Raw genomic sequence first — 13,837 nt, forward strand, 5'->3', positions numbered from 1 at the left:
GTGAGCTAGTACGTTCTTCAGAATTATGAAAGGTTTTAATAGAATATGGGCAGACACTGCTTCCTCCTGTGAGAAAAGCATAACTAGTGACCATCAGCGTAAGTTGGTCACCACAAAAAGAATCTCCTTTACCCAGCGAGCAGTGTGAATGTGGAACTTGCTGCCACAGAGGGAGTGTTTGGGGTGAATTGCAAAGATGAGTTTTAGGGGAAGGTAGGCAAGCACAGGAATAGAGTGTTTTTCGGATAGAGGAAGGATGGGAGGAAGCCCAAGTGCGACATAAATGCTGGCACGGGCTAGGTGTGCCGAATGGCCTGTCTGTTGTATATTCTGTTAAATAAATCATTGTTGCCTTGAGGCTGTGATGCTGAACCACTCGGGTCTACGGAAATCTTGGGACATTTTCTTAATTTTCCAATGCAGTGTTCTCTCTAATGCTCAAACCACCAATCTTTCCCATCTTCCTTTTCCAAAAAAAGGCACTGTCAAACTGCGGTGGTGTTCCAATATAAACTGCTTTGGCATCTCAGTGTTAAATGTTTTTGCAAGAGCTTTGTTTTTAAAAGAGCGATGACATTTGTAAATGTTTGTATAATAAATTGCAACCCCACCTGTGTGATTTTATCGGACTCCAGTGTACCAAACTGCTTGACCAATAAATTCTCCGGCGTAAAGCTGCCATAGTGCTTTTAACCACTAGAGAGAGCTGTGGTATGGTTTACAGTACTGATCTCCCTCTGGTGGCAGGAACAGTTTCTACAGAAATGAATTCTCCCCCTCAAATTAATTTTCATTTTGTTTTGCTATTTCATAGTGAAGCTCAAGGACTTTAGGTCCGTGCTCAATAAGTACATGAAAATGTTGATGTATGGTGGCCCCTGTTATATGTATACTTATACGTATGGGAACAGAATGTTCTGCTGAGGCTCATTAATGAGGTATTGTGACATTAGGAAAGTGCTTGAAGACGACTGTTGCCCAAGGAACCGTATCCCAACCGTGGGTTAATGTTTTTAGGAGAAGAGGGCAAAAGTCAAGTTGTCCACCTTCGCCTTCAATTTTCTTTCCTTGTTTTCCTCATGAATAGGCAAACTCAGTTGGTGAGGGGATGTAAATCCACACACCTCCATTATGCAGGTGTGTTTGACCCTCTAATCAGTCGGTTCAAACACAGTGGGATCACCGTTGAGCCCAATCCTGAGCGTTCTCGCCTGTGTGGGTAACTTTTCAGAGCTGGCGACGGTGACTGAATTTCTCCCTCGTCACCTTTCCCTGGGTGCTTTAACCACTGTCCTGATTGTAAAACAGTTTGGAACCTGAGACATTACCTTGTGAAAGGAGGGCACAAATTCTGGTTTGATGTAAAAGGATCCATTTGGCAATTGATGATTATGGTTACACTTGAGTTTTATTCTCCTGGTTGGTTGGTGGGTCTTGACAGGGTGAAGAAGTCCAAACTATTCTCTTCCAAAGGAAGCGAAGATTGGTGGGCAAAACTGTAACTGTGACTACCTTTTAAAAACAAAAACAAAAGAGCTTGTTCAGGTACAATCAAGGTACATTCCAACGAAGTGGAAAGATAGGGAAAGCAAATCCAGACCTCCTTGGATGATGGGAGGTAGAGAGTAATTAAACACCAAAAAGAAATGCACATCACAGATGTCAGGTGAATAATACAGTTGAGAATTGGGCTCAATATTGAAGGTACAGAGAGGAATCTGAAAAGCAAATGAGAGAATCAAAGAGTGTACGAGAAGAAAACACCAGTAGAAAGCTGAAAGATCTCAGCCGGTCTGGTAGCGTTCATCGGGGGAGAAAACGGGGTTAATGTTTCGCGCTTGCATGACCCTTCTCCAGAATTGGAGAGGGAAAGAAATATTGGATTATACACTGTATAAGGGGGGGATGGAAGAACTGGCACAGTAATTAGTGGGAGCTGGGAGAGACTGCAACAAAAATGTAGCAAAACTTGAGAACAAGTGACAGATGGCCCGGTGGGGGCAGGGGAGGAAGGTTTTGTAATAATAACAATCGCTTATTGTCACAAGTAGGCTTCAATGAAGTTAGTGTGAAAAGCCCCTAGTCGCCACATTCCGGCACCTGTTCGGGGAGGCTGGTACGGGAATTGAACCCGTGCGTGCTGCTGGCCCTGGTCTGCTTTACAAGCCAGCTATTTAGCCCACTGTGCTAAACTAGTCCTGTGTGCTAAATACATTTGATTAGTTTAACATTGAGGAAGAGGAGATATTGAATAGGCTGGGTGTGATGCATCCAAGGATGCTGAGGAAAGTGAAGCTGGAAATTACAAAGGCACTCCGCATAATTTTACGGTTATCCTTGGACTTGGGGCTGGTGCCACAGGACTGGAGAATTGCAAATGTTTTTCAAAAAAGGGTGTAAAGGTAAGCGCAGCACTTTCAGGTCAATCACTTTAATTTTGTCCGAAGTCAGTTTCCAAAAGTTTCCCCACCACAAAGTTAATAGTTACTTGGGAAAATGTGGATTAATTAAGGAAAGCCCAGCATGGATATATTAAGGGAAAATTGTGTTCTACTAACTTAATGGATGGAGTTTTTTTGATAAGGTAACAGTGGGTCGATGAGGGTAATGTAGTTTGTGATGTACACGGACTTCCAAAATGCCTTTGAAGTGCCGGACAACAAAACTTGTGAGCAAAGTTGGAGTTCATGGATTAATAGGGACAGCAGCAACATGTGTACAAACTTGGCTGAGTGACGGGAAACAGTGATGAACAGTTGTTTTTTGGACTGGAGGAAGGTTTGTAGCGGTGTTGCCCAGGGGACCCTTGCTCTTCCTGATCAGTTAATGAAGCACCTGGGATCCTGGGATTTCTAAGTAAGGGCATAGAGCACAAAAGCAAGGAAGTTTTGATAAACCTGTATAAATGCTGGTATGGCCTCCACAGGAGTATCACATCACGTTCTGGGTACCACACTTTAGGAAGGATGTGAAGGCATCAGCGACGTGAGGAAAAGATTCAAGAGAATGATTCCAGGGATGAGAAACTTCCAGTTATGCAGATAGATTGGAGGACCCCAGGACTGGTGTCCTTGGAGAAGAGAAGGTTGAGAAGTGATTTGACAGAAGTATTCAAAATCCTGATGGGATTGGATGCTGTGGGCAAAGAGAAACTGTCCTCATTTGTGCAATAATTAAGAACCAGAGAGCGCAGATTTAAGGTAATTGGTAAAGAAAGCGACAGAAACATGAAGGAAATCTTTTTTTATGCCACGAGTGGTTGGGACTTAGAATGCATTGCTGGAGTGTATGGTGGAGGCAAATTCAATCATGGGATTCCAAAGGGAATAGGATGGTTGTCTGAAAGTGAGATATTTGTAGGGCTACGGGGAAAAGGCAGGGGGAGTGATACTTGGTGGATTGTTCTTGCAGGGAGCCAGTATGGATGGGCCAAATGGCCTCCTGTGCGGTATCAATCCTTTGATTCTATGAACTGGTTTTCAATTCTGTTGTGTGGTTGCTGGGTGACGGGACACGTGACTCGTTTGTTCTTTTCTTTTCACAGACCTTGACATTTCTAATAGTTTTCAGCCCGGTGACAGTTCAGCTTCACACTTTTCACCTTTAACCTCACTGAACAGCCTCCTGCAGCAAACCGAAGATCAGATTTTGCTGCCCATGGAAGAGGAAGGACTGTTTGTAAATCTGTCTCCGTCGGTTGCTCAGGAAGAGTACATACTGAGCATTGGTGATAAAGCAGGAATCAGTGATCTGTTTGATTGTGATGTTGATGCGCTTTTCCCACTGGAAGATTTTTACATGACCAATTAAGTGTTCCTTTTTGAAGTATTGAATATCTGCTGCCAGTGATGGATCCAGGAAGAGAATGTAAGTTTGGAAGCTGGTGAGTGATGCGGAAAGTCTGTATCAGTTACAGGAATAGTAATGGAACATTTTGCCAGTAAAACCACAGCCAGTTTTGTTGACCCGAACGGTCTACAGTCTTATCTTGGCTACCGGCGATTGAGATGTTTTGTGCTGGTATTTTATCTAAATTATGTATTAGCATGAAATGAAACTTCACTATTGATTACCATACCCATCTAATAATGGAGTTTTTAAAGTGGCTTTTGGCATGCACAATGTAGGTATTCACTCTTCAAGTTACTTCAAGGCCAGGAAACCTTTTTGACCATGGTCGTCTGAGGCGAGTTGAGCAGCTGTGGGAATTCTCTCGATAGCCTGAGATGTGTAATAGTGTTGCATTTGGTCTTGCCTGAGAATAGGCTGCGGCTATACTGACCAGCCTTGTTTTGTCATGTGGCGGGTTTCAGTACGTGTTGATGAGTTTGATTTTATGTTGAGTGAGTGAGAAGCTTATGAAGGGTGCAAATCAAAGTTCAAAAATAATTGCCAATATGTTTTCTTGTTTGCAATAAAGACATTATTTATTTAAAAAAAACAAGCAAATTCAGTGTCTTTGCAACAACAACCAAGTTAGTAACTGCAGCTGGGTTTTCCCATGCATTTTCATTTCTGCCCCTTTCTTCCATTATTGCTGTGAATGAATTAGGTGCTAGGTTAATTCTAGCTGCTGCTCCGTACTGTGGGGCAGTGTTCCTCTGCTGCTTATTGCCGTGGGGGACTCAGTTTGTGGGGGATAATTTACATTCTACTGCTGCTGTATCTCAGATTGTGAAGTGAGGGACAACTGGCCTAATATACAATCTGACAACACCTGACCTATTATGGGAGATGCTGAGGATTAGCTAATACTCTTTTAGCCTTGGATTAATTTGGACCAGAGATTTATGTAACCATTGTCACAGCATTGTGCATTCAGTAAGGTTGTGTAATTAACACCATCACCTATTGAACGGATTCACAGCATATAGTTCCCTGAAATGTCTTTAGAGAGTGGGAGGGAGTTGGTCCAAACAATGGTGGTTGAAAATGCTACATTTCCCAGCATTATAATTCTAATTAAAGATCAATGCAATTAATGCAGATACATGCAATTAAATTCCTGATAAACCGAGCTGGAGGGTGTAAGGGGTGGCGATAGCATGTGAAAACAACCCCCCACCCTTTTATTAGCATGCTTGTTAAGTACACTGCCTGACATTTAACTGAGCCATCAAGACTAATTAGGTGCCTTGGCTATTGTCACTAGGGCAGCTGTAAAGTTGGCTACAACATCCTTGCCGAGGGATGAGAGAAATCGACTGAGATTTGCAAGTACGGGATTGAAATCCATTTTGATGTCCCTTTATGGTCCAATAGGTGCATATCCTTGAACTCGAGGTGTATAATCGCAAGTTAGATGCGATGTTGGAGCCCGGCAGACATCAATGCATGAATTAACTTTCATGTGAGTAGGTGCCTTCAAATAGGACATGCGGATTTTTGTCATGTTGTGAAATCTTTTGTTTGTGCAAGTTGATTAAAAAAGGTGATGGAGGCTGATGTAACGAGTGAGTGTGTGCTCTTTCTTTTTTAACCTGTGAAGTCTTGTCGTGGTCAATGATGCAAGAGTCCCATGCCACTGGTTTGGTGAGTTAAGGAATCGGCCAGGGTTCCTGCATCTGATTCTGTCCAATTCTGGAAAGTGCGTTTATACAAGTGACGAGATTGGTTGACACCTGCCCTTCTTGCAGGAGCTGATTTTTTTTCCCCTGGGTTTAGCTTTCATTTCTTCTGGCAGTTAATTTTAATCAGTTGCAGCAAGCTTGAATTGGTTGCAAAGAATGTTAGAATTGATGAGGTATTGCGTTGACATTTTGTTCAAGGAGCCAGCCTCCATAAGTTGATTCTTTTGTGGCCTCTCTCTCTCTCTCTCTCGCTCTCTCTGTTTCTCATCCAAAGCACTCTGAAGGATCACCACTTTGGAATGGCTTGTCCAAAAACACTGAATGATGATAGAAACGTAGTAACCAAATAGCTAAGTTACTAATTTTTAAAAGACTGTTGAAGAACCATTGTTTGGTAATCTCAGATTGTGATCAGCTTTGAGTCTATCGGTTAATGCAATGATCAAAGAAAGTTTTTTTAAAAAATAAACATTTTATTGAGGTATTTTCAGTAGAGTAACGTCAACAAACTAAATAATATACATGAAACCATAAAAATAGTGCAAAAGCCATGTGCCTCTTGTACCGGTCCCGCCCTTATTGACCTCCTACTCTAATCTAAACTACCCCCCCCCCCCCCCCCCCCCCCGGGGTCTGCTGACGATTAATTTCCCGCAAAGAGGTCGACGAATGGTTGCCACCTCCGGGTGAACCCTAACAGTGACCCTCTCAAGGCAAACTTGATTTTCTCCAAACAGAGAAAGCTAGCCATGTCCGATAGCCAGGTCTCCGACTTCGGGGCTTTGAGTCCCTCCAAGCTAATAGTATCCGACTCCGGGCTACCAGGGAAGCAAAGGCCAGAACATCTGGCTCTTTCTCCTCCTGGATTCCCGGGTCTTCTGACACCCCGAATATCGCCACCTCTGGATTCAGCGCCACCCTTGTCTTTAACACCGTGGACATGGCGTTCGCAAACCCCAGCCAAAATCCCCTAAGCTTTGGACATGTCCAAAACATGTGGACATGGTTCGCCGGTCCTCCCGCACATTTTGTGCACCTGTCCTCAACCCCAAAGAATCTGCTCATCCGGTCTACTGTCATGTGAGCCCGGTGAACAACCTTAAATTGTATCAGGCTGAGCCTGGCACATGTTGCGGACGCATTGACTGTACTCAACACGTCCGCCCATCGACCATCCTCCATCTCACCTCCCAGCTCCTCCTCCCACTTGCACTTCAGCTCCTCGGTCTGCGTCTCCTCTGACGCCATAAGTTCCTTGTAAATGTCCGAGACGCTCTCCGCTCCTACCCACCCTCTGGAAACTACCCTGTCCTGAATCCTCCTTAGTGGTAGGAGCAGGAAGGTTGACACCTGTTTACGTAGGAAGTCCCGCACCTGCAGATACCTGAATTTGTTTCCCCTCGCCAACCCAAACTTCTGCTCCAGCGCCCTCAAACTCTGAAAGCTCCCCTCTATAAACATATCCCCCATCCTCTCAATCCCGCTCTCCGCCATAACCGGAACCCCCCGTCCATACGCCCCAGGGCGAACCGGTGATTATCACAGATTGGGGCTCAGACCGATGCTCCCACTGCTGCCACATGTCTCCTCCATTGCCCCCAGACTCTCAGGGCCGCCACCACCACTGGACTGGTGGAGTACCTGCCGGCGGGAACGGTGGAGGCACAGTTACCAACGACCCCAGACTGGTGCCCTTACATGAAGCCGCCTCCATGTGCACCCATGCCGACCCCTCCCCCACCACTAACTTCCTGATCATGGCTATATTATCCGCCCAGTAATCATTGCTAAAATTTGGCAGCACCAGCCCGCCCTCTCCCCGACTCTGCTCAAGCATTACCTTTCTTACTCGCGGGGTCTTGCCCGCCCAGACAAAGCCCATGATCACTGTTGACCCGCTTAAAAAAGGACCCCGGAATAAAAATGGGGAGACACTGAAATACAAATAGGAATCTCTGGAGGGCCGTCATCTTCACCGTCTGCACCCTCCCAGCCAGAGACAACGGAAGCGCGTCACATCTGCGAAAACCGTCCTTCATTTGGTCTCACCAGCCGGGCCAGGTTCAATTTATGCAGCTGGCCCTATTCTTGCGCCACTTAAATACCTAGGTACCTAAAGCTTCCCTTTACTAACCTAAACGGCAGCTCTCCCAGTCGCCTCTCCTGTCCCCTCGCCTGGACCACAAACATCTCACTCTTTCACATATTAAGCTTATACCCCGAAAACCGGCCAAATTCCCGATAAGCCCTCATGATTTCTTCCATCCCTTCTATTGGGTCCGAAACGTACAGAAGCAGGTCATCCACACAGCGAAACCCTGGGCTCCACCCCCTCCCCGACCCCCCCAAAGGACCAGTCCTCTCCAGCCCCTCGAGGCTCTCAGAGCAATTGCCAATAGCCTATAGCCAGCGCAAACAACAGTGGGGAGAGGGGGCATCCCTGTCTCCTCCCCCGGTGCAGTCTAAAATAGTCCGATGTAGTCCTATTCGTCCGTACACTTGCTACATGAGCCTGATACAGCAACCTGACCCAGTCAATAAAGCCCTGTCCGAATCCGAATCGTCCCAGTACCTCCCACAGATAATCCCATTCTACCCGATCAAAAGCCTTTTCTGCATCCATTGCGCTCACTAACTCCACCTCCCTACATTCCGGGGGCATCATGATCACATTTAACAGCCACCAACTGCCTGCCCTTAAGAAACCCCATCTGGTCCTCCCCAATAAAGTCCGGAACACAATCCTCAATCATGGAGGACAAGAGTTTGGCCAGCAACTTGGCACCCACATTTAACAGGGGGATCGGCCTGTAGGACTCACACAGCACCGGGTTCTTGTCCCGCTTAAGAATCTAACCTCCAGTGCGGGCACTGGTTACTGTCTTTACTAACCTGCTGGTCAACCCAGTGCGGAGCATGGTCTGAGATTGTGATCGCCGAGTACCCCGTGTCCATCACCCCAGCCAGAAAGGCCCTGCTCAAAATAAAGAAATCAATCCTGGAGTACACTTTATGCACGTGTGAGTAGGAGAACTCCTTCACCCTCGGCTGCCCAAATCTCCATGGATCTCCCCCCCCCCCCCCCCCCCCCCCCCCCCCAATCAGTTCCATGAACCCTCTTAGTTCCTTTGCCACTGCTGGCACCCTGCCTGTTCTCGAGCTTGACCGACCCAAGCCAGGGTCCATAACAGTGTTGAAGTTCCCTCCCATGACTAACCTGTGCGAGTCCAGGTCCGGTATCTTCCCCAGCATCCTCTTTATAAACTCCACATCATCCCAATTTGGTGCATATACATTTACTAATACCACCTGCCCCCTCTAGCTTCCCACTGACCATAATATACCGACCGCCCCCGTCCGAGACTATTCTACCCGCCTCAAACACCACCCGCTTATTGATCAGGATCGCGACCCCTCTAGTCTTCGAATCTAATCGCGAGGGAAAGACCTGACTGAGCCAGCCTTTCCTCAGTCTAACCTGGTCCGTTACTCTAAGGTGCGTCTCCTGTAACATTACCGTGTCCGCCTTCAATCCCCTAAGATGCGCGAACACACGTGCCCTTTTGACTGGCCCATTTAACCCTCGAACATTCCCGGTGATCAGCCTTGAATGAGCTCATTGCCCCCCTCCTCCGCCGGTTAGCCATCCCCTTTTTTAGGCCCGCCTCCAGCTCATGCTCCGTGCTCCGCGCCCCCACCGGTCCATCCCCAGGCAGCCCCCAACCTCCTCTCTGTTCCTCAGCTCAAGTCCCTCCCTCGTCAGCAGAACATTCGCCCCCCCCCCCTTAGTAACAACACCCTGTAACCCAACCCCTTTACTAAACCAAACATATGCACACCCTCCACTGCGCGTCCGTGAGCTTCCTCGCGAGTGCTCTGTGAGCCCTATCCACTTCCAAGGTCCGGGAGAATGCCCCATTCCCCAGCAGCTTCACAAACATGTCTGCAATGTATGCCCCAGCGTCCGTTCCTTCGGACCCCTCCGGTAGCCTGACGATTCTTAGGTACTGCCGGCGGGACCTATTTTCAAGGTCCTCCACCTTCTCCAGGAGCTTCTTCTGCTGGTCCCTCAGCATCACCACCTCCAGCTCCACCGCAGTCTGATGTTCCTCCTGCTCAGCCAGCGCCTTCTCCAACTTCTGGATCGCCCCGCCCGATCTTGGGCGACCAATCTATGCTCCAACCGCTCAATCGACTCTCTTATCGGGTCCAAACAGTCCCGTTTCTGTGTAGCAAAGCCTTCCTGAATGACTTGCATCAGCTGCTCCATAGACTGCTGGGTCGACAGCCTGAGGTCCGAACCTCCGCCAGATAGTCTTCTGTTGCAGCTGCAGCCCAAGCCTTCTCTGTCTTTTTGTTTCTACCCTTACGAACACTTCTAGTCCTTCTCTCCATGCACCGAAGTGGGAATTCAGTAAACAATTGCCACTAACATCCGTTTTACAATTCAAGTCCGGTGGGGGAAAGGTCCAAAAGTCCGACCAGAGCGGGAGCCACCAAATGTGCGACTTACTCCTCCATAGCCGCCACCGGAAGTCCCTGATCAAAGAAAGTTGATATGTCATAGCTACCACTGGATGCAGAACAGAAGTGTCCTCTAATCCTTTCCGCATTTGTCAATTTTAATCATATATAGATTCCTACTGGTGAAAGCACGCAAATATATTTGTACCCCAATAACTGAACTGAACGTTGGACAGTGAATACATGGATTGCTTTCTCGTGACTCCTGGACTTTATACAACTTCACCAAATATCACCATTTCCCAACCCCTACCCATCCTACACATATATTTTGGTTGGCACACACATGTACGTGCACACGTAGTATCTCACAACCAGTTGAAGGTCACAAAAAAGACTTTTTATGAGTGCAATCTTAATCTGCCAATTATTTACATTCGTGGTCTCCATCCCATCAACAAGCATGCTTCATTGATATCTTGGCTGAGACTTCAGCCCACACTTTCTGCATAGTTGCCCAGTGCTTCAGCACGAAAGCTACCCTCAGATTCTAATTATTTCACTCTACTAGTGCCCATGCTTCAGGAGGAGGGGAGGTATTGGTTGCTTGTAATCTCAGAGTGGCAGTTGTGAGCGCTTCTGGCCAGCGCCTGTTGAACCTGCTATTTACAAACACATTCTGCTGTCACAATGACTAGAGGTACTCCAGTCCTGCACATTTTGTACAACAATTTTGTTGTTGTAAGACTATGTACTTGGGCGCAGGATACCAATGTTGTTTGTTTCCCTTTTTCTCTGTGCAAATCAAAAGGCCTATTTATACATCATCATCGTGAATAAAATTTAAACTTCACATTTCTGTACAAACCCATTTTGGATTCCAACACAGTTATGAAATGCTCATTTCAACAGGGAAGCATCCAGACCCTTGGTACCTCATTGGCTGGGTTTTCAGTCTGTTGCTACTTGAAGTTGTGCATTCAGAATCCATGCCTTTTTTTCCCCCTAGCTGTGTAAATATGTACTGGAAGATCAGAGTGTTGGATGAGGACTGTGTGTAAAGGAGTTGAACAATACATATGGTACTGTTTAGTACTGTGCTGGCTCTGGTTAATAAATTATGAAAAAAAGAATCTATGATCTATTTAAAGAGACGTTGCAATCTTTGACTTGTCTTTGCTGTCCTGCCTTTTTGTATAACATGTTTAGGCGCCAGTGTATTTTCTTGGCTTTTCCAAACTTAAATGGACACTGCCATCAAACTTTGTAAAGACTTGTAAAGGTTTTGTCACCTGCATTTGTAACTAGTTTTTTTTTAAAGATACTATTTAACCCGAGAACTGGATGCCTGTTTAAAAAGTGTACATAGTGTATATGAGAGAAGTGTGCAAAACACGTTAAACTTGTGAAGTGCCAGCATAGTTCTAAATTGTGATGGTACCTTAAATAATGTTAAACTTTCAAGCTTTGTGGGAAAAGCTTCCCTTGAATTTCTAATGTTTAAATGCAAGTGTAAATAAAATATTTGAATTTAAATAATGTATCTTCCTGTATTTTAATCTTGGATTAAATATTTTTTTATCCATTCATCACACTGGGCAAAATGAGCCCAGTAATTAGAGACGTTTATAGCAGGCATATCAGCAAGAGCCTGAATACAATGAAGCTGCAGCAATTAGGCCACTTGAAGCCCAGGCAGATAGTCCTAAATGCCTCGTTTCTCAGCTTCATGGTTTATCTATACCATGACTGAACTGCACACCTAACCTGCACATCTTTAGAGGCTAAGGGGCAATTTAGCATGGCCAATTCACCTGACCACATCTTTCGACTGTGGGAGGAAAATGGAGCACCTGGAGGAAACTCCAATCAGACAGTTGCCCAAGGCCGGAATCTTACCCAGGTCTCTGGCAGCAATGCTAAATACTGTGCCACCATGCCACCCATGATGAATAAAATTTATGGGCAGCATGGCGACACAGTGGCTAGCACTGCTGCCTCACGGCACCGAGGTCCCAGGTTCGACCCCGGCTCTGGGTCACATTGATTGATTGATTTGATTTCTTGTCACATGTACTGAAGTACAGTGAAAAGTATTTTTCTGCGGCCGAGGGAACGTACACAGTACGTTCATAGTAGACAAAAGAATAATCAACGGAGAACTTTGACAAATGGTACATTGACAAAAAGTGATTAGTTACAGTGCGGAAGAAGGGCCCAAACAAAGCAAATACATGAGCAAGAGCAGCATAGGGCATCGTGAATTGGGTTCTTACAGGGAACAGATCAGTCCGAGGGAGAGTTGTTGAGGAGTTCAGTAGCTGTGGGGAAGAAGCTGTTCCTATGTCTGAATGTGCGGGTCTTCAGACTTCTGTACCTTCTGCCTGATGGAAGGGTCTGGACTAAGGTAATGCCTGGGTGTGAGGGGTCTCTGACAATGCTGTCTGCCTTCCTGAGGCAGCGGGAGGTGTATACCGAATCAATGTGGGGGTGGCAAGCTTATGTGATGCGCTGGACTGAGTTCACCACACTCTGCAGTTTCTTGCGATCTTGGACCGAGCAGTTGCCATACCAAGCTGTGATGCAGCCGGATAGGATGCGCTCTATGGCACATCTGTAGAAGTTTGTGAGAGTTGATGCAGACATGCCAAATTTCTTCAGTTTCTGTGAGAAGTAGAGACGTTGTTGGGCTTTCCTGACTGTTGAGTGGACCAGGGCAGATTGTTGGTGATAGTGACCTCCAGGAAGCCATCGACCATCTCCACTTCGGTGCCATTGATGCAGACGGGAGTGTGTGCTGTGCTACGCTTCCTGAAGTCGATGATCAGTTCCTTGGTCTTTCCAACATTTAGCGAGAGGTTGTTTTCGGTACACCATGCAACCAAGTGATTTATCTCCCTCCTGCAGTCTGATTCGTCGTTGTTTGAGATACGGCGCACCAAGTTGTATCATCCGCAAACCTATAGATTGAGTTGGGAGTTAAACTTTGCCACACAGTCATGTGTGTATAGGGAGTACAGTAGAGGACTGAGCACACATCCTTGCGGGGCCCCGGTGTTGAGGACTATTGTGGAGGAGGTGCTGTTGCTTATCCAGACAGATTGCGGTCTGTTGGTGAGGAAGTCGAGGATCCACTGCACAGGGAGGGGTCAAGTCCAAGATTGCAGAGTTTGGTTATTAGTCTTGTTGGGATAATGGTCGATGAACGGCAGTCTTACATAGGTGTCCTTTTTGCCGAGGTGTTCGAGTGTTGATTGTAGAGCCAGGGAGATGTGTGGATGGTTGAGGTGATAGGCGAACTGCAGTGGATCGAGACCGTCTGGGAGGCTGGCAGTCATCCGCCTCATGACTAGCCCGTCAAAGCATTCCATGATAACGGACGTCAGGGCCACTGGTTGGTATTCGTTGAGGCAGGCTACCTTGTTCTTCTTTGGTACTGGTATTATGGTAGTCTTCTTGAAAGAGGTGGGAACCTCAGAGCGGCGGAGTGAGGTGGTGAAGGTATCTGCGAATACACACGCCAGCTGGTCTGCGCAGGCTCTGAGTGCTCGCCCAGGGACTCCGTCGGGACCCGTCGCTTTCCGCGGATTCACTTTCAAGCCCGTGTCTGTGCGGAGTTTGTACATTCTCCCTGTGTTTGCGTGAGATTTGCACCCATAACCCAAAAGATGTGCAGGGTAGGTGGATTGGTCACGCTAAATTGACCGTTAATTGGAAAAATGTAATTGGGCACTTTACATTTTTTTTTTTTAAATGAAAAATTTATGTAAGAAGACACGAGTTATGCCTGACTCATTGTTGTT

The 13,837-nt window shown here is 46.5% G+C and overlaps 1 protein-coding gene across 2 annotated transcripts in view; it reads left to right on the forward strand.

Moving 5' to 3' along the window:
• The window catches only part of LOC140425431 (transcription factor E2F3-like), a 102,618-nt gene extending 93,955 nt beyond the window's left edge, over positions 1 to 8,663 (forward strand). Inside the window, exons 7-8 of one of the 2 annotated variants that reach the window (XR_011947855.1) lie at positions 3,545 to 3,867; positions 5,153 to 8,663. Coding sequence is in view for 1 of the 2 variants with exons in the window: in XM_072509702.1 (XP_072365803.1) it covers positions 3,545 to 3,810 (266 nt within the window). In the remaining variant the exon portion in view is untranslated. Of the gene's footprint in view, positions 1 to 3,544 lie in introns of both variants that reach the window. The other variant, XM_072509702.1, reaches the window with a different exon arrangement.
• The last annotated feature ends 5,174 nt before the right edge of the window (positions 8,664 to 13,837 follow it).

The sequence above is a fragment of the Scyliorhinus torazame genome, chromosome 6, assembly GCF_047496885.1.
Source record: "Scyliorhinus torazame isolate Kashiwa2021f chromosome 6, sScyTor2.1, whole genome shotgun sequence".
In the NCBI taxonomy this organism is placed as follows: Eukaryota; Metazoa; Chordata; class Chondrichthyes; order Carcharhiniformes; family Scyliorhinidae; genus Scyliorhinus; species Scyliorhinus torazame.